The sequence below is a fragment of the Rhinolophus sinicus genome, linkage group LG03, assembly GCF_036562045.2.
Source record: "Rhinolophus sinicus isolate RSC01 linkage group LG03, ASM3656204v1, whole genome shotgun sequence".
Classification (NCBI taxonomy): Eukaryota; Metazoa; Chordata; class Mammalia; order Chiroptera; family Rhinolophidae; genus Rhinolophus; species Rhinolophus sinicus.
Genome location: NC_133753.1, coordinates 166,689,882 through 166,716,199, shown reverse-complemented (window position 1 = coordinate 166,716,199; position 26,318 = coordinate 166,689,882). Strand labels below are relative to the sequence as shown.

Genomic DNA, 26,318 nt, shown 5'->3' with positions numbered 1-26,318 from the left:
ACAAAAACTTTTAAGTAAAATTGTGAATTTCTTATTCTTACGCTTTTTGTTTCATTTTTGTTAGTGCTTTGGGGATTTTCTTTTTTTGTACAACATTTAGCAAAAAGCTATGACTGTGAACAAAACTATAATTTTTCAGCATTATATAGGAAAAGATTTAAGGTACCAAAGAATGCATAAATTATGTCTTTTGGTCATAATCATAGGTGGTATGATTAAATAGGCATGTCTGAAATGTCAACAGCATCTGTTTTAGAAGTTATGAACTTATTCTATGGCTTTCCATCTGAACTGTTGAAGTTTTTTTGTTTTTATTGTATGATTCTGTTTATATGAAATGTCCAGAACAGGCAAATCCATACAGGCAGAAAGTAGATTAGTTGTTGCCTGGGGCTGGGGAGAAGTAGGAATAAGAAGTGACTGCTAATAGGTATGATGGTGTTTCCTTTGGGGTGATATAAATGTTCTGGAATTAGTAGTGATGGCTGCACATTGTGAATATACTAAAACCCAACTGAATTATACACCTTGAAATAATGAATTTTATGTTATATGAATTTTATCTCAATTTAAAAATTGCAAAAATACACACATAAAGCACTTAGAACAGGGCCAAGCCTCGAATAAGCACTCAATAAATCTTAGATATGATTAATACTAATAATCCCAGCACAGTTATTATTTTCTCTATTGTAATGAAGTGTCTGACTCCAGTTTTTGACGTTTGACTCTGACGGATTTTTGAGCCCGGCCCTCCGTCTTCTCCTCCTGCCCACATATGGGCAAGCTGATAAGAAAGCCTGGGTGTTCCCTCCTTTGGTGCAAGTGAGAAATTCAAACTACATGAGGTCCTGGCCCATGTGCAGAAACCCTCACACCAGCCCCACCCCTACACCACAGCAAAAACCCAGGCGAGGCTCCTTGCCTGGTTATCTCAAGGCATTTCAAACCTGCTCTCACCAGAGACCTCAATTACACAGACAATAAATATTTCATTTCTTCTTGGTGTGTGTGTGTGTGTGTGACATCATCAGTCCCTATATCCAAACCAAATTTTGGGTTGGGATGGAGGGGATTGTCCATCCTATCTCTGCAGGGTGGCTACAACAATCATCATCCTTATCATTCCGGCACACTGGGCCTGCACTCCCACATGACAATAGTAGGTGGAACTGAAAGAGTGCCCTTTTACACAAGGCACATGATCCCCAGTTGGCCACAGTCCCCACCATTCCCAATTACATGACTGCAATCATTTACTCTTCCTGCCCAACCCCCATAGGTAGGTAGGTTTAGAGTCCCCAGTGGAAGAGAAAGTTGCCTTGAAGCAGGTCTGAATCTGGGACGTGGCTTTCCTTCCCATTCTCAGAAAGGGGTGCCCCTCCCCTTGCAGTGGCTTCCTGATGGCCCAGCCCAGCCCATCACCTGCCCACCTGTGGATAATGTACCTTCATATAGAATGTCCTGGTTCTCCTGGTCTGGAGGAATCCCAGCTCTCAGTGTTGCCCACTCTTGTCCATCAGTATAGTCCCTGTGGGCAAGGCTTCAAGCAAAGTGTTCACCCAGCTCCGCTTCCGTGTCTGAGGGCTTCGCCTGGTCCTCTGCGGGCTGCTTTTGGGGGTTGGGGGTCGGCTCCAGGACCCTTTGTATCTCTCACAGGAACTCAAGGTATCTTCAGACACAGCACTGTCACTGTCTAAGAAAAGGGATGTTGGGGGAGAGATGACGGAGTTTGTTTCTTCGAAGAGATTTCTGAACTGGCGTTCAGCTCTCCCCCTGAGTCTCGGAAGGGTGACACAGCTCTCTGACAAAGGTCTCGGGCCTCTCACGCCCCTCTATAGGCAAAGGCTTTCCGCAGTAATGGCAGAATTTGAACACTGCTTTGATATTATACTTTTGCCATAGTCTAGACAGAAGGTCATCACACTCTATGGGGCCACGGTCTGACCCTCAGATTCACTGGGCTGGAAACTCCTTCTTAACAGCGACTTTAATTGCCCAGAGGAAACTTCCACTATGGCCGAAAGTGCTGCGCGCGCATCCTCTGCCCTAAGACTACGCCTGCGCAGTGCAGAACTGTTGTTTTAATTTCTAAACTGTAATTTTTTTACGTAACAATTTCAGATCTTGTCATGCTTTGTGGCCTTTAATGACCTTTGTCTACAGAATCAAGTCTAAGTGTCTTAATATGTCATTCTAAGACCTGCACAGTTTAATCTTTCCAGACTCATCAACTACCTGCCCCACAATTCTATACTCTTCCTATATTTGTGCTATTTCTTCTGCTTTTGTCTGGAATATTTATCTACCCATTCTCCTCATAAAAAAATAATTCTCATCTTTTGGGGTCTTTTCCATATGTTATGACACTTCTTCGACGTCTTCAGAGAAATTAATTACTGATTCCTCCGTTCTCCCATAGTATTTTATCTATAAATATTATTAAAATTATAATTTTCTGGGAAACATTAAGTATGATTTATTTATCTTTATTGTTTGAATGAGAATTGTTGATTTCAAATGATCCTTTCTTAGAAGCATAATGACCATGATTAGCTAAGCTAACAGACCCGCACAGAATATTTTCCTGTCTTGAATTCCTTTAGAAATAATGTTAACTGTGTATATTACATTGTCATTCACTTGGTTTTAGGTTGCTTTGGGATTACTCTATTGTTCAGGTCTTCACTCTCTAATTAATTAGACAATCTTTAAAAGATTAGATCACATCTATCTCTTCTTTAGTTCTCCTGTGGGTCAAGAGCATTAGTCACGGTAGCTGTACATAATAAAGTGAATAGCCACATATTTATGAGCATTGGCAACCTTGTTGCTTCATTCAAATACTTTAACTCTTAGTGTTCATTCTCTTCAATTTTATCTCTGAGGATTGCTGAACCCCAATACTCAGGGCTCTCTCATCCAACCAAGAGTCTGCCTGAATTTATCTTTTCTCCTTAGACACCTAAGCATCCATAAAAAAATGCTGCTTCACTTTATAAAAGAGTGGGGTCTCCTCAAAGATGCCCCCAAAAGACCAATAAACATATGTATTTTTTTCTTCATAAAATTAATATAAAAGAGGGTAAGGGAGTTAAATATTTGGTGATAGAAGAGGAATTGACTTTGGGTGGCGAACACACAATGCAATAGATAGATGATATATTATAGAATTGTACATTTGAAACCTATACAATTTTACTAACCAATGTCACTCTAATAAGTTTGATTTAAAAACCCAATATCTGCAAATCACAATAAAATGAAGCACAATAAAAAGATTAATACATTAATTACAAAGATTCAAATAATACCTAAAAGTAGAAAGGCAAATCCCTCCTTAATCCCCCAATTTTGCAATTTATTTCATAATGTATAACACATCTCATTTTCATATACACTTTCATATAATAAATATATACTTTTTCTAATTTAAACCCATAAATCATACTATCAACCACTCTACTTAATAAATAGTAGATATATTTCTATATCTATACTTCATTTCTTTTATTGATTGATTGATTGATTGATTGATTGATTGATTGATTTTTTTCCAACTCATATAAACCTATTTGGGAAAGAACAGGTTTGATAAGAACTAGAATATGGAATATGGTAAAGAAAAAAGTGTCCAAATGTTACATCTGTCTTACAGACAAGCTTTTTTCCTCAATGAAACAAGAAGGCCAAGTTCTGTGGTATCAGAGATGATCCTCAAAAACCACAGAACTTAATTTTTGAAACTAAACTTAATCCTGACCCACTTTATTTTCACATCTTTAATACTATTGGTTCAATGCATTTTGTTAGCCTCAGACTCTAATACCAGATTCTTAACAAGTAGGTATCTTTCAAGAAAATTTCCCTAAACTCTGAAAATAATGATGAACCTAGCATGTTAGATTTGGTGGCAGACTTTACTAAAGCTATGAAATCTGCTCTCCGCCACCAGTTAAACTTGGGTACATCTATTTGTGCAGTGTGCTAGACAAAACCATGCTTCTAAAAGCCAGAATCAGACTATGCCCAGCACCCTCCTAAAAATCAAGCCAGGGCCAGCCCGGTGGCTCAGGCGGTTCGAGCTCCATGCTCCTAACTCCGAAGGCTGCAGATTCGATTCCCACATGGGCCAGTAGGCTCTCAACCACAAGGTTGCCGGTTCAATTCCTCGAGTCCCACAAGGGATGGTGGGCAGCAGCCCCTGCAACTCAGATTGAACACGGCACCTTGAGCTGAGATGCCGCTGAGCTCCCGGATGGCTCAGTTGGTTGGAATGCGTCCTCTCAACCACAAGGTTGCCAGTTCGACTCCCGCAAGGGATGGTGGGCTGTGCCCCCTGCAACTAGAAAACAGTAACTGGACCTGGAGCTGAGCTGCACCCTCCACAGCTAAGACCGAAAGGACAACAACTTGAAGCTGAACGGCACCCTCCGCAACTGAGATTGAAAGGACAACAACTTGACTTGGAAAAAAGGCCTGGAAGTACACACTGTTCCCCAATAAAGTCCTGTTCCCCTTCCCCAATAAAATCTAAAAAAAAAAAAAAAAATCAAGCCAGCACAGAAAGCAGTATTATGCAACATTGATGCAATCATTCAGGAAATTCTATATATTCAGCTACCATACTTTTAAACTCAAGGTGCAAGAAAGTATATGTGATTCCTTGGAATTCTGTCCTAGATGATGCAAAATCATACCAATGCAAAAATGTAATCCAAAGCCCAAGGTGGTACTGCCATCCTCACAGAGGAAACTTCCAGAAATCCACTGGGAAGAATTAAAGGTAAATTCCACCTCCTAGGCAATTTGTTGTTCAGAGATGCATGGGCAGCCTAAAAACTAAAAATAAAAAAACAAGATACTTGTTCAAAAAAGCTGCCTTCTGGTAGACATCACCCCAAAAGGACCAAGACATGGCACCAGTCAACTAAAGTAAACCTCTGCAGTATAAACATCTCTCCAAGGGAAGAACGACAGTAACTGGGACACCTGCTTCCTCCAGCAGTCTCCACAGCATCCCCCATGGGCCATAATTAACATCAGTGGAAATACAAGAGTGCCAAAAACAAAGATCCAGAATATAGTCACTCCATCACCATCTAAGCTCTGCTCATTGAATCTCTGCCCCTGGACATGTGCACTAAACCACAGCAGCTGCACCCACCACAAGCCAAAGGGGCTTGATTAGAAGCAGGGTCAACAAAAGCAAAGTGGGAAGAATGAACGTATAAAAGCTCAACAGTTAGCGATGGAGGATATCCTCTGAATCCTGGGAAACCATAGCAGTCAACAGATGGATGCTGCATACTTCTATCCTGGAGGAGCTTTTTGTTAACTGAGAGTTCATGGAGTCCCCGACATGAAGAGGGAAAGCCACCAACAGTGACAGACAGCCTGTCTACATGTGTGCTTAGACAGGATTGGACTGTGCGTCATTAATCAGGCAGCTTTGAGCCCCACTCACACACATGAATAGTAATGCCGTCAGTAGCAGCATCTCCTCATACCAAGGACAAAAATAAATACTTCAATATGAAGTATAGACACAGGCCAAGACAGGTCTCTCTTGAGTTTTGAATTCTCCTCCAAGATTGAAGATGATTGGTGGTGATGGCACTGTGGTTAATGGACATATTGCTGTATTTCAAATCACTTTTCCAGTACACATTTCTGATCCCCTTGATTCTTTTCAGCCTTCACAAATGTTACTCTTCCTGAAATCTTCACTCCACTTTCTCAGTTGCCTCAGCCAACCAGTGGTTTCACTGAGCCGTCTGCGTGCTCCCTTTCATTTCTGTCCATGTAGCATGTAAGCTTTCATTGTTCAGCTACCTGAGCATTTCTCCTTTCCCCGGCACCCCTCCCCCCACCATCTGACCCAGACTGTGCTAGTCTATCAAGATGAAAACAACACTATGACACTCGGAACAAACTTCTCCTGTCAGATGCACACAGGGGCCCTCTGTTGCACAATCTGCACTTGCCCCTCACGCAATGGAGATTCAACTCGCAGATAGGAGATCCAGACTGCAGATCGGAGGGGAGACTGACTTCTGCCCTTCATTTGGGCCAAAGAATACTTATCTCCTTATTTCCAACTTCTTCTCAAGTTGCAGCTAGACCTGGAGAGATGTAAATATGTAAGTAAAACCCAAGACCATATTCGCAGGTTATCCTTTTCAAAAGGCCAGCACTTCTCAGTTGCCTTATCACAGGCTGATTCAACTCCTTATTCATAAAGGGCCAATAGCAAGAAAAGGCTGCTCAGTGTGCCGGGAGGACTGCAGGAGTTACCGCCATATACTGATCTTTTTGTTCTGATACATTGGTGTGTGGGATTAGGCTGTGGGCAAAGTTTCTATGTCTCTCTTTCTTGCAGCCCCAGGCTATCCTTAATCCATAGTTCTGCTGAAAAAGTCCTTTCTGGAGCAGACATAACATAGGAAACTTCAACGATTGTTGATGGTGTTTAATATTTATTGAACACCCACTACTGCATGAGGCTCTCTACCTATGTATAGCTTGCATCTTATTAGAACTTTCTGAGGAAACAAACACTTTGGCTGAAAGCTAAAAGCTGTTTAACTATTGTAAGGACAACAAGAATACACATTCCTCAAATATCTCTAATTGCTTCCCATAACACAGTGCAATTTTCTGCTTCTTTTATTAAAAATAGTCATTAACATAATACGCTCTGTGAGCACATCTCTATGGTACTTGTTTAAACATTCCACTAAGCCCACTAGTAGCTTGAGCTGAAAACAAAGTCACCATGTTAAAGAACACGTTTAAACATTTTGTTTTTCAAAAACTGTATAATATATTAGAAATAAGACTCATTTTCAACCCGCACGATGTTAGTCCTTGTTTTGGTTGTCTGACTTTCTCTTCCTAGAACGCAAAATGCTATAGAGGCTAAGTCTATCCCTTCTCTTTAACATAGTCCCAACAGGAAAAAGAGGCACATTGTATCCATAACCCTGCCATTCTTATAGAACTTGGCAAAAGGCCAGTTTCCCCGGACCCAGGGGACCCTCATCTTGTTCCCTTTATCTTCGATGACAACCAGATCTGGAACCCTGCTCAAAACCCAATCAGAAAGCTGAGAACCGTGGACCTGTTACTTTCTACCAGCCTTCCTTCCCAGAGCTAGACCCTGCATGTTGGCAGAAATCCTGAAAAGTGAGAAGTTCCAGAATGCCTGTATATTTCTTGGCAAAGTTCTGCTTGCCCTATTGGACTGATATTGGTGATCCTCTGAATCATTGCTTTTAGACATAGCAAAGAATCTGGATGGATATGCACCAAAGCATTAATAATCATTATCTCTGGGTGGTAAGAAAACACCTGATTTCAATTTTCTCCTTTACTATATTTTCCAAATGTTCTGCAGTAACACATAGTACCTTTGTATTCAGGGAAAAAACAGTTTTTGTATTTCTCTTAAAGTTACTGAGACATACCGTTACCCTTCCCCTGTGTTTCTGCTTCAGTAAATTCTCTTCTCTTTTCCAAATCTAGCCTGGTGAGAAAAGAGCTTTCTCTCCACAAAGGAGGCCAAAATCTAAAAAAATTCTAAGAGAAAACATTTTTCAAAAAATTTTAAAATCTTTTGTAACATTAAAAAAGCAAGGTTTTGAAATCATATCCTATATAATAGAGAAAAAGGAAGATAAGTGATTTATTAATAATACAAGGAATCAGTATTTTCATGGCACCGTGAATTGGAAAATGTAAACAAAAGCCACAAAGAGGGGAAGGCAGGACACTAGGAATTATGCTCTAGACACAAAACCAAATCACCTCCAGCACTGTAGTTTTCCTCTACCCTCCTCTTCTCCCCACCCTCCTCCAGTGCTTTAGTTGCAAGATTTACCAGTAAATGTTTCTGTGCTGGTAGGGAGCTGCCTTCTTATAATCTTAGGGTTTTTCACCTTACCTTGGAACTGTCTCCTTCTGAAACTGATCATTTATGTTGTGCTGCAGGTTCTGTAAACTACTTTCTTGTCAAAAGTTGCTGTCATTTGTTTCCTTGTTACAAAATCTTTGTGAGTTTAGCTTCAAGTAGAATCTGTTACTTTAAAAAGAAAAAATCGAGCTACCACTTCTCACCTATTAAGATGGCTATAATAAAAAAGACAGTAACAAGTGTTGACAAGAATGTGGAGAAATTGGAACACTCATACATTGCTGGTGGAATAAAAAATAATATGAACAGTTTCCAAAATACTGTTTGGATAACAATTGGGTAGCGTATAATCCAGTAATTCCACTCTTAGGTATAAATACTCAAGATAAATGAAAAGATCTGTTACACAAAAACTCGTATGAGTATGTTCATAGCTGCATTATTCATAATAGCTAAAAAGTGGAAACAACCCAAATGTCCATCAACTGATGAACAGATAAGCGAAATGTAGTATATTCATTCAATGACATATTTTTCAGCCATAAGAAAGGAATGAAGTACCAATAGTGCACTATGGATGAACCTTAAAAACATTATGCTAAGAAAAAGAATCCAGATACAAAATGCTATATATTGTATGATTCCATTTACATCAAACGTCCAGAATAAGCAAATCCATAAAGACAGTAAATAGATTAGTGGTTGCCAAAGGCCAGGAGAAAGGAGGAATAGGAGTGGCTGGTAATGGATACAGGGTTTCTTTTTAGAGTAATAAAAATGTTCTAGGGGGGCTGTGGTTAGCTCAGTCGGTTAGAGTGTGGTGCTCTTAACAACAAGGCTGCCTGTTCAATACCCACATGGGCCTGTGAGCTGCACCCTCCACAACTAAATCAAAGACAACAATCACCTGGAAACAATGGCCCTTTTTTTCTCTATTAGTGTATGTAATCACCCCCCATTTTATCTTTTATCACCTTTTTCTTTTCATCTAATGATGAAAATCTGGGTGGATGACACAGCTCCCTATGATGCTCAAAACAGATACTGCTAATTGATTACAGCCTCAGAATCATTTTCTGCTCTCATTAAACCAAATTTATCTACTTTTCATTCCTGTTCTATAATCTTAGGAAGCATATATGTGTAACCTTTGTCGTAATTGAGCCAGAAAGTCTGTGTTATATAGAAAATATTATAAAATCTAATGGCCTCATTGGTTCCTTAAGCCTGTTGGCAGCGCTTCACTTCCTCTCCATTTTAGGAAGGTCCTCCAGAAAGCACAACCTGAACGAAGGCTTAGGTTCAAGCTCCTTACTGGAAAGGGTGATTCAGGGGTCAGTAGTGAGGAGAAGGAAAGGAGAGCCAATACAAAGATGCATTATTGAGCTGGCCAGCTTTACTGTCACTGACTGTTCAATCCACAGAAGAACTTGACATTTTTCTCAGGATCATCTATCTGGGGGAAGAAAGGGGAAGCATTTATCGATAGGCTCTTGTTTTTTATGAGATTAGGTCAGTTACTCCGTAGAATGACCCACCACCTGGATTTGTCTGATTGTTGTCCTCTGGTGTAGTTCTTCTTCCTCCTGAATTTTCTGTAAATGAGAAGTTAGAGCTAACATCTTGATCAGATTCAATTTACGCATTTTGGCTAGAATTCATCATGGGTCATGTTATTTCTTTGCATTCCATGAAATCAGGACACAGCCAATAGCTGATTGCCCCCATACTGATACATGGATTGACCTCTGTATTTGGGGGAAGATAGCCTGCTCCCTCCATTATGTGGTGGTTTCCACCTGAAACTAGAAAGTCATCTAGTTTATTTGCCACCATATAAATGTCAATTCCCCAACAATCATTTATCTAACAGTCTTACTATCAATTGGTATTCAATTGTACTCAATTCTGTACACACAATAAATATTATTTAATATATGAATAAATGTCAGAAGTAGTTGAAGATGGACTTCTCATCTTCTACTCTTTACATCCCCACTGTAGGAACTGCATTCTAGATTGAGATTGGTTTACCCAAGACAAAAATTCCCACACAATTGTGTATCTTGAGAGAGTGCTTGGGCCCCTTTCACCCTATACTCATGTAAGTTTTACATCTTGAGTTACAGCCATCCTTTAAAGTTAGTGTTTAGAAAGTCCAAAGGGAAATGTGTATTTTCTTGGATATTGGTTTATGAAACAACTGTGCTTCTCATTAATTTGTTTGGTTAGTTCATCCCAAAGTGCTTTTTATTTTTGGTTGTAATTGGTCATATCTAGGTAGATTTTGGTTGTTTCCAGGGTCAGAAAGGAAGATTGACTTGTATTACCCATAGTAGATTTATTCATAAAGGTAACCCTGGATATTTAGGGCACTCAAATTTTCTTGAATCCCACAGGCTCCTTACACACAAGCCCTAAACAGAAACCTGCCCAACCTCTATTATTGTTTATCTCAGTAAATGATACCACCACTCACTAACTTATTCACACGGGAAACCCAAGAGCCATCCTTGACTCCTCCTTTTCCCTCACCCCCCATATTCTGTCAATCAACAGAACCTATTAATTCTACCGCTTAATAATCTCTTGAATCTATCCTTTTCTTTAACTCTGATAGAGCTCTGCTACTGGGATGGCATCCCAATAGGTAGCTTTTCACCGGTGCTCGTGCCTTCCAAATTTATCTCTACAGTTCAGGCAGAGAGTGAAACATCGCTTATGTCACCCTCTACTGATTCCCATGGATTTCCTCTGGAACGCAAGGTTTTTACAAGAGCTTATGTATATAATCTGCACCATCAACTTCTCCCATCTCCTCAACTCCATTCCTCCTCTCAGATAGGTGCTTTGGTCATTACCAAACTTCTTTTGGTTCCTCTCTTGCCTCCTGGGCTAAACAAATACTCTTTCACCATCTCTTCCAAGCACCACCTTCTCCTGGGTAACCCCTCCTCAAACATGAGGTGTCAACTAAATATCACTTCATTAGAAAGCTATTCCCTGGCCATCTTTATCACAATTTATTGAACGTGCTTATTTGTTATCTGCCTTCTCTATTATCCGAAAACTTCCAAGAAAGCTGCAACTAGATTTGTCTTGTTTATTTCTCTACCTCTATCATAGAGTCTGGAAAATATAATAGATGTTTAATAAATATTTGTTGAAATTATATTAAAAATTAAGCTACAGAAAGACCATGGGCTATTTATGCTAGCATACTTTGTGTGCCTCAGCTGCAGATTTTGTGAATAAACAGTAGAAAAATATTATCTGTAAATGTGTGATTTAAAATATAGTAGTAATTACAGAGCTGTTTCTTTTGTTCTTTAATCCTTGGAAAACCTAAAGTGCAATACCCTCCTGAATACTGGGCTATAAAGTTTTCCTGGTTCAGCTTTGTCCTGTGTTTTGTGGAAGAGTCTATGAAATCGTGATAATGACAATAAAACCTATCTTGGAAAAGAGATTAAAAAAAATAGAGATTATATATTTAATTTGCCTGGCGTGGAATAGGTACTCCACACATGATTAACTATTGTTAAAAAACAAAATAATAGATAGATGCATATTGGGCGTGTGTGTGTGTGTGTGTGTGTGTGTGTGTGTGTGTTTGAACTCTTTCAAGACAATTTCTGGAATGGTGACACTGTTTAATTATGTATGACATTCTACTATATTGAATTATTCCAGAGGGGACCCTCTGACTGAGGTCTGAAAGGTTTTAAAAAAACAAATAGACTGATTGGGGTATACTGGCAGAATAATCAGCTATCTAGTTGCTGGATCTTTCAAAATCAGAGGTCTTAATCTGGGGTCCATGAAACTCTAGAGGACCAATACATGGATTTCAAAATGTTTATGATCCCCTTAAAAATGAATGTAAAATTTGGGTGGCTGTATATGTGTTTGTGTCTGTGCCCTATTCTGAAGAGATGTTTCATATCTTTCAATAACTCCTTGAAGGGATTGTGAATAAGAAAAAGAGGAATCACTGCCTAACGGTTTCTTCAGGAAATATGGTGCTCTGGCAAAAAAGAAAATGTTGACAGTGATGATAGTGTCATCTGACTGGCCAAAGCAATGTTTTCTGCTAAAGCAAAGATTAGAAGTCTTGGAGCCAAAATGATCTCAACTAAATGGTGCTTCTACACTGTTTCCATCTGCCCAGCATGTGAGCTATTAACACATGATTGCTGATTATTTTCATATCCTTATTTGCAAGGAAATTACACTGAGACCAGTTTAGAAGAATCATTTACCTAATGTATTGGAAAACCAAATAAATTAGCCTCCTCCATACACTAACAATTTTACATTGCTAAAGAGTGATTATTTTGGAGAGATTAAAAGTATACATTGACCAAGGCTGCCTCTAAATCATTCACCTACTAGTCTAAATTACATATATATATATATATATATATATATATATATATATATATATATATATATTCCTATTCTAGTCCAAAAAATAGCAAGGCTCGCTATGTGTTGAAATAATTTATTTCAACACTTAATGCATCATCTCTCCCGTATTTCCACATGTTGTGTCATCACCATTTGACCTCAACCCATTGTTAAATATTTAATAGTACTGTTGGATAAACAATACAAAGTATAGTTTACTTTTGAAAGTAGCATTTACATGAAATAAATAAGCCAATAAGGCTGCAAAAGGTACAATGTTAAGGTTATAGTACTAATCCTTGGGAAGTGAGCTATAAGAGGAAAGGAAACTACAGTGATGATGAATGAGTCAGGTAGAGCAATGACTAATGAAAAGATGCCATAATTCTCCAATAAAGAACAAAGGCAGAAAGTAACAGCCACCCAAATTTTGGCACAATGGGCAATGCCTGTTTTCACCTCTCAAAACTTAAGCATAATGATAGATTGTTTTGAGTATGAATCTATTCAGATGAAAATGGTGAAATATTCAACAAAATACTAATCAACAGAGGATCATTTTTAACATTCACTGAGTGTAAATCTAATGGTGACAGAAATTATTCATTTAAAGGAGTGACTATGGTCTAAGAGAAACGCCAAAAGAATGCAAGCAACAGATTTTGATGAGCTAGCACACCACTCCTGGAAAGTGTGTTTGATACATTCTTTCTGATTGACCATAGAGAATCAGCCTTAGGAAGTATAAAGACAAGTATAAGCCTGCACCAGGAAAACTTTATAACCCACTGAGTTCCTTTGAGATAAGAAGCTGAAAACTGCATTTAGTATCCTACTTCAGCATGTTTTCCAGTGACACTCAAAACATGAAATGGATCTATAAACACAGTCTAGAGAAATTTAAGAAAACCTAAGTAAATGGAAAGATATACCATGTTCATGGTTTTCAAAACTTAATGTTAAAATTTCAGTTCTCCCCAAATTGATCCACTCCTGTCATAAATTCATCAAGCTTTTTTTGTAGAATTCAATAAGTGGATTCTAAAATTTATATGACAATGCAACCAGAATATCCAAAAGAACAAAGATGGAAGAATTGCATTACTTGAACTCATTACTTACTATAAAGTGATCAAGATAATGTGGTACTGGACTAGGATCAACAAATAGATCAATGGAACAAAATGGAGAACTCAAAAGTAGATCCACACTTATGAGATCATTTGATTTCTGACAAACATACAAAGGCAAAATGAAAAATGGATTTGCAATGAATTCCCCTTTGAGGAAAAATGACTAAAAAATCCATAGGAAGATGTAATAAAATATCTAAAGTCATGTCTAACTGCCTTGTGAACTTTGGACCTATCGTAAACATAACATGTCATTTTGGTGGCAAATTAGACATCAGAAATGATACAGGATTCATGTCAAATAAAAAAATATAGATGAAAACATGGATGACCAAATAGCAATTGTATCAACTATTGATCCAATATTGAATAGACAAGCACTTAGAAAAGAACTAATATTTAAATGTGCAAACCATTGCTATTCTGTGGAAAGCTAAATGAGGTAACAAAAAACAAAATATAAGAAAGCAACTACAGCACACCAACTCACCTTAAGCCAGTGAATAACCAAGGGTGGTAGCTCTTACTTTGATGGAAATGTTTCAACCATGAAGTAGGAAACAGAACAGCAAATACTGATTTGCTCTCCTCATACTTTCAATACAGTAGAAAGTATAAAAGGAATCAGGGTTAAAAGTGCTAAATGTCACACACTGATATTTGCAGTTATAACCAAACATGTGAATTATTTATATTGTCAAAGTGACCTAAAATACGGTAAACTATTTAGAAATTTCTATACATCCATTATAACATTCCTATTCAGAGACATAATTTGAATTCTTTATTAAGGTTTATTTTAACGACTTAATTATGTTAAACCTGAATATGTTGATACAACTAGTTTAAGTGATTATGTGCAACATATCTCAGATCACTTCTGGAAATCCAAAATATTTCTAAAGTTGAAGGGGAAAATAAGGCAATAAAAATGTTACACAGAAAGTAGTATCAAAAAGAAAAGGCTGTCTGTGATTGACTGACTCTATGTAACATCAAAGCAACAATGGAAACAGAAAAACTCAGGTAATCAATTGTTTTCTTAGCACTATATAGAAAACATAGATTCCAATTACTTTTTAAAAAAACTTAATCAACCCATGGTTTGGACATCTTGGATAAACATTACTCTTATGTACTCACATTTCTTAACTTCTTAGTTCTGCAACAATTCAGCTGGTACAGAACTAGTACCACCCATCCTACCTCAAACCTTCATTCTCGCCTATGAAGTTGCACAATTCCAAAGACCGTGACGCAGTAAGTGTTTTTGTACCTAGAAAACAAAATCTGATTTTCAAACCATTTCAACCTATTTCTCAAGTGCTTAAATTCTGTTATTTAATAAGACTTAGTGTTTGCATTTGAAATCTTAATATTCATTTTGCAAAACACCTAACTTCTAAAAACTTTGACATTTAATTTTAAGGCAAAAAGTATAAGCTACTCAGTTCATGGCTTTCAAATTTTCGATATGTAACCTCACTCCACTCCCTCCATATTCTCTTTTTAGGGACTGAAATTTAACCAGGTCAGTTCTGGTCTCAAACAATTTTATATGATTTCAAATAGCTATCTTGGGAGCTAGATTGAATCATTTGCTAAACTCTAATATTTTAAATTTATAAACTTCAGAAGAAAGATAGCTTTTGAAGCTGACAAAAAAACAATCAGAGAACAGCAGTCTTTTTGTGTGCTGCCCAGAAAGTCAGTTACAAAGTGGTCCTATTGTGTTTCTCATAATTTACATTTACTTTTTTGGCAGAGCAGAAAGGAAAAAAATAAGAAGTCAAACTTGGAGGCATACAACAAAAATGAAAGAAGGCATTTTTATTTTAAAATGTCCCCCTGACATTTAGACATCTACAAAACCCAATATTTAACATTTACAGGAGATAAAACAGTGAAAGAAATAGCAGCTGTTTTTCTGTGATGTCACTGAACAGGTGTGATACCATTTCATACCACAGAAATTGGATGGATCTCTTGCTGATGCCCATAGGAGGCCCATATGGAGCCAGTATTGACCTGTGTTGCATTTCCTCAGATTGGCCAGAAAATACCCCAGGCCAACAAAAGAGTCCTGGTGACTGATCTGTGCCGATTCAGAGCAGACATTCTCCCAAACAGATCAATACTATCCAAGGTGCAGCTGAAAAACAGGATGAGCTTGTATCACTGAACAAACACCAACCTGCTTATTCACAAAGGCAAGAGCAACACAACACTTGTGTTTTCCACAGTGTGTTTGCCAGTGACCTCAACCCTGACCCACAGAGCCACCCTCTTTGGTGCAAGAAGTAATCCCCTATCGGGTCTGCCTCTGGTACTGGAGCATGCCAATGAGTGGTGGCATTTTTTTTTACAATGAGAGCTACTGTGTCTGCTCTGGCCTACCCTAGACAATTACATGATCCTAAAGCAGCTAGTCAATGCAGTTGATTTAGTCAAATGGCCGGTCTGAGTATTTGGCATTATGTAAACAAAATATAAAATAGAAACAGAATTTTTACTTTTCACACAACAGTTGGAATTGTGTGGACACACCTTGGATTAAATTAATTTAGAAAGTTTTTATGACACCAGTTGTTTCCATATACATAAACTAAAATAACTATCTGGATAAACCAAACACTTTTGCTCAAACATCCAGATAAGTCTTTTCTGTTTAACCTCCAAAATTGCCTCTGTTATATTTTTCATTTAGTCACATAGATCCTCGCCCCCCCCCAAAAAAAAAGAGGTCATATTGTATATATCTGTATGCTTTTTATATTAACATATTATATGTGCACATGTAAATGAATGAATGAAGATCTAATAAGAACATGAAAGTTGCATCACTATTTTCCTTGCTATAAGGTGACAAAATAGGAAAAAATTATGGTTTTGAAAACAATCTTCCCCAAAGTATTGAGAAAATAAACTTGAATCAAGATGTGACCCTACATTTCTCTAGGCAAGAAGACTACATATATGAGTCTCCATGAATAAAATTGTAATGTTTCATATGGTCGTAGGGTGAAAAATCTAATTACAATCAGATTTTTCCCCACCTTCCAGAGGCTACAGCAGATTAAGGACCAATAAATCTATTTAAACAGGGGGCAAATATAAAGTTTGTAATTATGTTTGGGTCTTAAATTTTTTTAATGGTTATTGGTAGCACTGCTATAAGATCCAACCATCTACCATCTAAGATATTTTATGTATTTCGAATATTTATATTTCAACCCTAGATACATGGTTTAATAAACCTAGCTAGAACAGAAGCTGTGTCTCTTGCTGCCATTAAAAGGCAAATTTGAACCAAAGAAAAAGTCAAGTGACAATAATTGTTAGCCTTCTCCTTTTCTTCAACTGTTTTCTCTGGGGGGAAAAAGACTCGAAGGGGAGAAAACAACGTTTCGCTCCAGCATGTTACTATATAAGCACTATATCTACCTCCCTGAATAAAGAAGAAATAAATTCAACTTTGGATCTCTGCCATTGAGCACCGGCTCCCGCAAAAGGGGACAGTTTGCTATTAATTGTTAATGTCGTCTGCCATTAGAGGGCACTAAACAGCTCTACATTAATGCTGCATTGGAGGGAAGAGAGAAAGGAAGACGGGAAAAGAAAGAGGGAGGGAGAAGAAGGGGGGAGAGCAAGAGGGAGGGAAAGAGAAGAGACGAGAAGGGGTGGGAGGGCAGGAGGGAAAGAGAGAAGAGGGAAGAGAGAATGAATAAATCTGGAAAGATTAAGAAGGATGTGGAGCCCCAGAACCGTCTGAAGTGAGCAAAAAAAAGTCCCCACCCCGTCGTTCCCCGGTCGCCTGCCCCCCCCCCCCCCCCCCCGTCCTTAGGACGGTAATTATAAAGCGAAAAGCAGCGGCGAGGTCACCGGTTTTTACCAGCCTGCTGCACCGAATGCGCGCGGTGCAGGTGCGGCGGCCGCGGGGCTTTGTGATTCATGCCCACTTTGAAAGGGGGGCTTGGGCCCGTCTGAGAGGCACCCAAACAACTGTCTTCTAATATTAGCACGGCTGTATTTCGGGATCTATTATAGTCTGTCCAGACAGATCCCATTGTAATGGGATCTTTTATTAAAAGATTAGCACTATCTCCTGCAGTTGGTGGAAAAAAATCTGTTATCACTGAGTTATTTGCAGTTGTGGAGGGAGTGGGAGAGGGAGTTGGTAGACGATGAGGGGCGGGAGGGCGAAAGGAGAAGTGGGAGGGCGGTCTGGCCGAGGGAGGTTGGAGGAGGCGGCGAAGAGGGGCGGATTTGAAATCCGTAGAACAAATCCCAGTGACCTGCGAATGTCCAAGAATTTTGTCTGCATACTTCGCTGTCTGTTGTCCTTCGGGTTCCAGAAGCGAAAAGAATAGAAATTTAAAAGGCGGCTTTGGAATAAACAATATAGCATTTTCCGTGAAGTAATCGTTTTATATAAAAGGAAATATCGCCTCTTCAGTTTCATTCAACGATGCCAAAAAATGTTATAAATGAGAGACCCGCCAACTTTCAGCGAAGAATGCCAGGCACTGTGCTTAATAAACTGAGGCTACAGAAGTTCATTATGGATGTTGCAATCTTTTTTATTCCGCGAATTGAGAGAGAGAGAGAGAGAGAGAGAGAGAGAGAGAGAGAGAGAGAGAGAGAAGAGAGAAGAGAGAGAGAGAGAGAGAGAGAGAAGAGAGAGAGGACAGAAACCGGGGAGTCTCCGAGCCGGGGGAGGGGGGCAGACCGCCTACGTCGGCGCCCCGGCTCCGGGCTGCGACTCCAGACGCGGCGAAGTGAAAGGGGAGGAAAGAAAGGGAGAGCGCGAGACTGACGGGGGGAGGCCGGGCCTGAGGTGTTAAACATTTTTGTTTGCTTCTGACTCGTCGAGACCAGGGCCGCGTATCGGCCACGCTCAGCCGGGGTGGATTGCCTGGTTTCTTGGCTACAGCTCTGGGCTGGGGGTGGCCGCAAAGTAAGCACGCACAGACCCAGACACAAAATCTCGCCGGGTCCCGCGCCCAGGCAGCGGGGGCCTAAAACCGCAGCGCGCCCCGGCGAAGCCGCGGGACCGGCGCGCTCTGACCCTACCGCAGGATATTCCAGCAGCTTGGGGCTCACCGGGCGTTTGCAAAGTCTTTCTGGAGCGGGGCTGAGACAGTGCGGAGACAAACTCCCGGGTTTCCCCCGCGCCGCCCGCCGCCTCCTCCTGTGCCCCCACCTCACCACCCCCCCACATACACACACACACACACACACAGCACACACCCGCCACCCTGGGCGCGCCCACGCTGCCTGCGAGCAGCGGCGTGCAGGACTTGAAGTGGGTGTTCTTCCCCACTCCCCACCCCCGAAGCGTCGCCCCCACCCCCCGCCCCGGTCGCCTTCCCCCTCCCTCTCGCTCCTACGCAAATAAGAACTCAGCGATTCCCCTCCACCGCTTTGATTTCGGGCACCTCCAACAGATAATTGGGAAGGGTTTCCAGAAGGTGGGAAATGTCACCTGATTCACACTGAACTTTTAAAAGCTCCCCACCCCCAAGGAGCCGCGCACACCCTCGCTTGCGGCCGCCCTCCCACTGCCCCACACACTGGGAGACCGCCCACCGCAAACCGCTGAGACCCCCGTCTAGATTTAAAGCGCGGCTGCGCCCGGCTTCTGACGTCCATTGAATCGCGCGGGCGGCCGGCGGCGAGCGCGGGGCTGCGCCGGGATCGCTGCGCCCTCCGCCGCTCGCCTCTGCGACGCGCGCCTCTCTGCGAGCCACCCGTTGCCGCGTCCGCTCTCCACGCCGCCGCGCTCTTCGCCCCGCGCCTGCCCCCAGGATGGTCCGTCCCAGGCACCAGCCCGGCGGGCTTTGCCTCCTGCTGCTGCTGCTCTGCCAGTTCATGGAGGACCGCAGCGCCCAGGGTAAGCGACAGTGGATGCGCTGGGGGGCTCGGCTGAGGGCAGGGGCTTGTACTTTTCTGTCGTCCCCACTTGGTCTGTTCTGATAAACGCTGCTCTCAGAAGATGTTGGACCAACTTAACGACTCTGGGATGAAAAGGAGTGGGGAAATAAGGCAGTGACACTTTAGAACTGGGAGCCTAGTTTGGAGCGTGGTTATCCTTAAAAAGGAAAGGGAGTGAGCCGGAGTCTTTCTCAGTAGTTAGGTTTTGATGCTCCAAGTTCTGGACATAATGAGTTTAGATGTTATCTCTCCCGTTTGGCTCTGAAGGGGAGAAGCATCAGTAGCCTGGAGATTTCAGTCGACCTATTTGCTAACCTCTTTACCTCCCACACCTTTTGGATACTTTAAAAAATGACTGGGGTTCGAGGGTGGGTTGGATATTAAAATTTCTTAGGTGGCTGGGGGACGTGGTTTTAGAAACTTTGCCCAAACTTGGAAATGTGGGTGCTGAAAATTTTAGAGGGAAGTAGCTTTCTGCCTAGGGAATGCTAGTTCCAACCCCCTCCCCCGAACCCTGAAAAAAAAAAAAAGACCCAAATTATTACCCCGGAGTGTTTTGAGTAGTTTACAGTTTTTTTCCCCTTTGACTCATTCTTCTGTTAACTTTCTGTAGAACAGTAAGGATCCCACAACTGATTTAAATTCTGAGATGCATTGAAAGCAAATTTCTAAAGTTTGTTTTCTCTAAATTAGATTTATTTCAATTAGTCTTTGAGCAGACTTTTAAAAATAATAGATTGTGGTCCACTTAAAATTATATGGATGATACATAAGCAGTCTGCTTGCCTAACTCAAATCCGAACATTAAAAAGCGGGGATGATGGGGGAATTACTTGCAAAGATTTCTTGGTAGGTATGAGATAGGCATGTGTTACCGTGAAATGGTAGGAAGCCTCCTCCCCCCCTCCTTTTTTTTGCATACACTTTTCTTGAGACAGATGTGTAAACTTTCCGGGCTTTAGCGTTAACATTTTCAGTGTGTTGTAAACGGCCCCCTCCCCCACCCCACCCCCACCTCCGGGCACTGCCCCTCGCTGTCTGCCCCGCACTACTCTGAGTTGCCCGCCTTTCGGGGCGAGGCGCTGCCTGAGTGCGGGGGACTTGGGCGCCGCGGAGAGCAGCCCTCGGAGATTTCGAAAGATCGCGGTGGCCGCGGGCGTCCTCTGGGTCTGGCGGATTGCAAAACGGGCCCGTCGGGCGGGCTGCGCCTCGAGGCCGCGCGGGGCAGCTCCGGGCAGGAACCAGTTGCTTTTTTGCTTTCATTTTTCCCAAGTGCCTTTTGCTTGATTTGTTCCTGTGTGTTGTGTCTGTCTCGGTCCCTCTCTTTTTCTTTTTCTCTCAAGTTCTACTTTCTTAACCCCTGTCACAAATAATACCCACACTGCCTACAAAAAACCAACATGTAAAAACATCCGTCGCATCCTGTTTTTGTCAAGTTCTTTAATCTGCTCTTCGAGTCGCTGCAGGTTATGAAATGGGACGAATAAAAGTAAACAGTCTAGTAAAAGTCAATGCAAGCTGCACGTGTTGTGTCTGGGTCACTGGTAACTGACATTGATATGGCTGGGGCGCTCTGGCTTCTGCCTCTCACCCTCCCTCCCCCTCGCCCACCTCCCATCTCTTCAGTCTGGGTCCCCCGCCCCCCCTTTCCCCACTCCTTCACTCCGATTTATTTTGTGCTTTTCTTTCCCGTCTCCTTCTCCTCCAGTTCACTCCCTCATCCCCGCCGGGTCTCCTTCCCCTGCTTGTTCGCGGCCTCCCTCTCCCCTTATCCCCGCCACTTTCACCCACCTCCCCACCCCTGCCTCCTTGCAGCTGGGAATTGCTGGCTCCGCCAGGCGAAAAACGGCCGCTGCCAGGTCCTGTACAAGACAGAACTGAGCAAGGAGGAGTGCTGCAGCACCGGCCGCCTGAGCACTTCGTGGACTGAGGAGGATGTAAATGACAACACGCTGTTCAAGTGGATGATTTTCAACGGGGGCGCCCCCAACTGCATCCCCTGTAAAGGTAGAACTGTTCCCCAATTTGCAGGCCCTCAGTAGAGGGCGTCTTACCCTCAACTTCCCCACTGCCCAGCTTTGTTCGTGGGTCTCCCCTATCTTCCCCCAGCCTTGGTAAGCCATTAGGGTTGAATCTTGCTTGTTACACACTACAGGCAAAACAAGGTACGCAAAGGTTCCCGGACTTCTTAGCCAAGTGTGGTGGTGAAGCCAACCACCCCACCACGCTATCTGAGAGAGATTGGGTATGGGGAGAGGCCAATTGTCGTTCCCTCCCCCACTTTACCCCATCCTCAACTTCTAGGAGAGAGCCTGGGCCCCTGGGGTGCTAACTGATGGCTGCACAATTGTGATTGTGCAAGGCCCCCGCCCCCAACGGTCGTCCTGGCTGGCCTGCATACTGCCTGGCCCTAGTTTTAATCTATGCCTCTTTCCAAATGGTAGAAACATGCGAGAACGTGGACTGTGGACCCGGGAAAAAATGCCGAATGAACAAGAAGAACAAACCTCGCTGCGTCTGTGCCCCGGATTGCTCCAACATCACTTGGAAAGGTCCAGTCTGTGGGCTGGACGGGAAAACCTACCGCAATGAATGTGCACTCCTCAAGGCCAGATGTAAAGAGCAGCCGGAATTAGAAGTCCAGTACCAGGGCAAATGTAAAAGTAGGTCCTACATGCCTCCCCTCCTCCAGCTTTCCCTCCTCCAGCTTTCTAAAGCTGCAGTAGACCCACCATAAAATTGAATAGATGGGAGGGGTAGACCCACCCTAAGATTGAAGAGATGGGAGGTCAGCGAGGAGGAGGGAGGGCAAGAGCCGGAAGCCAGAGCTCCACAGCCATATCAAGGTCAGTTATCAGTGACCCACCCTAGTGGAGATGTGTTGTCCACTGTAAGAGCCTAATAATAATGACCAAATAAAGGAACCCTTTTCTAAAGTTTTAAAGACTCCTTAAGAATAGTGAAAAGACCAACCTAGAGTTTGGGCTCCCAAAGTACCTTTTGAAAGCTGGATGCTTCCATTTTGTGATTTCCTTGATAATAGCAAATGCTCACTCCCTAAGGACCCGCAGGTGCCTATTAATGTGTGTTTCCCTCTTTGTTTCAGAGACTTGTCGGGATGTTTTCTGTCCAGGCAGCTCCACGTGTGTGGTGGACCAGACTAATAATGCTTACTGTGTGACATGTAACCGGATTTGCCCGGAGCCCACCTCCTCTGAACAGTATCTCTGTGGGAATGATGGAGTGACCTATTCCAGTGCCTGTCATCTGAGAAAGGCTACCTGCCTACTGGGCAGATCCATTGGATTAGCCTATGAGGGAAAGTGTATCAGTAGGTATTCTGGATCGAGGAATGAAAAGAGAAAATAGGAGCAAAAAGGCTAGTTCTAGTGTTAGAACTGTGGGGTTAACCAATAAATAAGCCCATAGCCTCCCCAACTGCAAAGTTTCACCAAAGAGAGAACTACTCTCCAGTGACCGATCACAGCTTTCCTCAAGGAAATCGTTGTCTTCCAGAAACGTTCGCATATACAGAGGGTGCCAAAAAAACGTATACACATTTTAAGAAGGAAAAAACTATTAAAATTGGAATACTCCATATATACCGATAACAAAAGATGAATAGAAGTCGTGTCTACATTTTTTGGCACCCCCAGTATATTGAAATGCCAGCAAGAAACAGGAAACAATTTCGTCATAGAAAACTTAGAACTCACACAATTTTGCACATTTTTTTAAGTGCTATACTTGCTGAAAGCTAGAAATAATTATTTAACAGTTCTTAAAATCTATCATTAGATTCTGATAACTAATGGAATTATTTCTTTTTTAAAAAAAGATCCCCCTGTGGGAAGTCTTCAAATACATATTTAACTCAAGGATACTGTGAAATCCTGTTAAAAAAAAAAAAATTTTTCATGCATTAATATAGTATGTAGGAAACGGGGGAGGGGGGACGAGGGCGTTTGTGTGTTTTCAATTTTATTATGAAGTATTTTTGCATAATATCTTATCCCCATTAGTAAGTACTAGGATATAGGTCATATGTTTATATTTCTTGATAGGGGAATAGAGAAAGGGAAAATCAATTTACTAATCACAGGTATATTATATCCTAGAAGCAAAGTCCTGTGAAGATATCCAGTGCACTGGTGGAAAAAAGTGTTTATGGGATTTCAAGGTTGGCAGAGGCCGATGTTCCCTCTGCGATGAGCTGTGCCCTGAGAGTAAGTCTGAGGAGCCTGTCTGTGCCAGTGACAATGCCACTTACGCCAGCGAGTGTGCCATGAAGGAAGCTGCCTGCTCCTCAGGTGTGCTGCTGGAAGTAAAGCACTCCGGATCTTGTAACTGTAAGTGCGGTTTTTAAACTTGCTGCAATTTAAGGCTTTCCCAGGCAAGCCCTAGGGAATGGAGAAGTGAAAAGCACGTAAACCTCCCCATGTAAGCCCACTTCTGTTTAAATTAGGTAGCTGCTAAACTTCACCAGCAATTCAGAGATCCACAGAAAAATTCCCTGGAATGTTTCCTAGCTTTGAAAACTTGTCCAATGAGCATCAATGGGGTTGCCTCTAAAAACCTATTTCTAGTCATTTGCCCCTAATTCTTTTGCTTTAGTAGTATGCTTTGCTGTTTGCTTTATTAACACTTGAATCTCAACTAACTGCTTCAAAAGTTGTTTTTTCTTTTTGTTTTTTTTTCTTTTTCAAAGACAGCTTTATATTATCATGCCCAGGCTGCTGCTTTCGCAGTTGCCTCTACTAACTCTGAAATAAGGACCCAAAGCAGTTATACCTAGAACACAAGAGCGCTTTTTATCTAATTTCAGGAATCTGCCCGTAAAACCTGAGCCATTGATTCTTCAGAACTTTCTGCAGTTTTTGACTTCATAGATTATGGTGGTTTTTTTTTTTTAATTTTTTAAACTTATTGCATAACAGCAGATGCCAAAAACAAAAAAAAAAAGCATCTCACTGCAAGTCACATAAAAATGCAACGCTGTAATATGGCTGTATCAGAGGGCTTTGAAAACATACACTGAGCTGCTTCCGTGCTGTTGTTGTCCATATTTAAACAACAGCTCCCCTGTATTCCCCCATCTAGCCATTTCGGAAGACACCGAGGAAGAGGAAGAAGATGAAGACCAGGACTACAGCTTTCCTATATCTTCCATTCTAGAGTGGTAAACCCTCCACCAATGTTCAGTGTTGACATAGCCTTTGGGCAAAAAGGAAAAAAAAAAAAAAGAAAAAGAAAAAGAAAAAATATATTGTCCATACTGTAAATAAGTGTATGCTTATTTATTTGGGGGGAAAACTATACATAAAGGACCTTTGTCCTAAAGCTCTCTCCCATGCCACCTTGTTACTCATTGGACACGGAGAGGCAGTCATTGTGAGGTCTACTGGATGAGGCCCATAGTTGAGACTTGTAGACATTTATTTATACTGTGTCATGTTTTATAATTTATACATAAAATGTCTGGTTGACTGTACACCTTGTTTTTGAAGAAATTTATTCGTGAAAGGAAGAGCAGTTGTTATTTATTGTGAGGTCTCTTGCTTGTAAAGTAAAAGCTTTTTTTTTCTTGTAAACCATTTAAGTCCATTCCTTATGATTCACTCACTCATCTGTCTCCCTTCATTTCACTGTTGTTAGACTCTTTTTCACTTTAACAAATTTGCATGTCAGTTTCTGTCATGTTTATTTATTGGATTCTCTGCTGCCTGTTCTGTACATACATGATCCTCGGGTTTTGTTTACAAGGAATCTTGACTGACCAAAAGGCATTATAACTGACTCAAATAGAAGGTACAGAGGATAATCTTTGAGGAAACTCCTACTTTAGTTCTCTTGTGATGAAGGCATTCGTGAGAGGGTGTGATAGCAATGTTAGACTTCTAATAATGTACTTCTAAGATGTTACAGATCCAAAGAAATTGACTGATATGGGTGTTGGGAGATTTAAGGAAGGGGAATGAATGCTACACTCTCAACCTTTTGTTAGGTGTTTCCTTTAAGCTAGTCGGCTGTACCTTTTGAATTAGTTATTTTTCAACCAATGTGTCACTAAAAGTTATATCAAAGCTTTATCAGTTCAAGTTTCTTGCTTTTCATAATACTTTTTTCTGATGCAATTTTATATTTTCAAACATGGCAAGTTAAATATAAATTCATTTAAATATATAGTTTTGTACTTTTCTACCATGTAAATGTGCAATGTATATAAAAGTTATAATGTGTATTTGTAAATAAACGATGAGTGAAAAAATAAAAAAATTTTAAAAAGCCAATGGTCTCAATTGCTGATATGATTTCAAAGAAGTTGTTTGGGCTTTTGAGTAAAAATGTGTTTAATACGTTTGCTGAGAAATAGTTATCACTGAAATTAGGTGGCCAGGACAAATGGAAGCTCCAAAGCAAAGTAAATTACAAATCACTTCAGTGGAGTTTGAAAGATAAAGAGACCTGAGATCCAGCAAACCCTTTGTAGGATTAGCAGCATACCTGTGACTAACCACAGGAGAAAAGGGACTACAGGTATGAGTTTTCCTCCCTCCCTGCAATGTAGGGAGCCTAAAATTTCCTCTTTAAAAACACCATCTTAGCTGTTCTTGCAAGCTTATCTCCATACTCATAGCCAGGGGCACCGTTTATGTTTCCTCATCTAAATAAAGTGGACCTTACACATTTAAAATACAGCACATGTCACAAGGAAAAGTAAAAATAGGCTAATATTGGATAAGCACATTTTAGAGATCAGACTATCAACTATAGAAATAAGCATAGTGTTGGAATTCTAGGGACTTAGTGAAGGGAGGAAGCGGTAGGGGTGGATTTCCGAGATGTCCTTGTTTCATTAGGACTAAATGACATTCGAGGACTTGTCAATATTTTGCAGTTAACCCTAGCCAAGTCACTATTAGAAG

The 26,318-nt window shown here is 41.1% G+C and overlaps 1 protein-coding gene across 3 annotated transcripts; it reads left to right on the top strand.

Annotated features, from left to right (window-relative positions):
* Positions 1-18,877: 18,877 nt before the first annotated feature.
* FST (follistatin) lies at positions 18,878-24,708 on the top strand. 3 transcript variants are annotated; one of them, XM_019736261.2, is made up of 6 exons: positions 18,878-19,351; positions 21,208-21,399; positions 21,837-22,055; positions 22,499-22,723; positions 23,511-23,741; positions 24,218-24,647. In XM_019736261.2, coding segments are annotated over exons 1-6 (954 nt in total). In that variant the 5' UTR covers positions 18,878-19,266; the 3' UTR covers positions 24,220-24,647. The 3 variants fall into 3 exon arrangements, with proteins under 3 accessions (XP_019591820.1, XP_019591822.1, XP_019591819.1); XM_019736263.2 differs by having other exon boundaries at positions 18,880-19,351; positions 24,493-24,708; XM_019736260.2 differs by having other exon boundaries at positions 19,119-19,351; positions 23,514-23,741; positions 24,493-24,708.
* Positions 24,709-26,318: the final 1,610 nt, after the last annotated feature.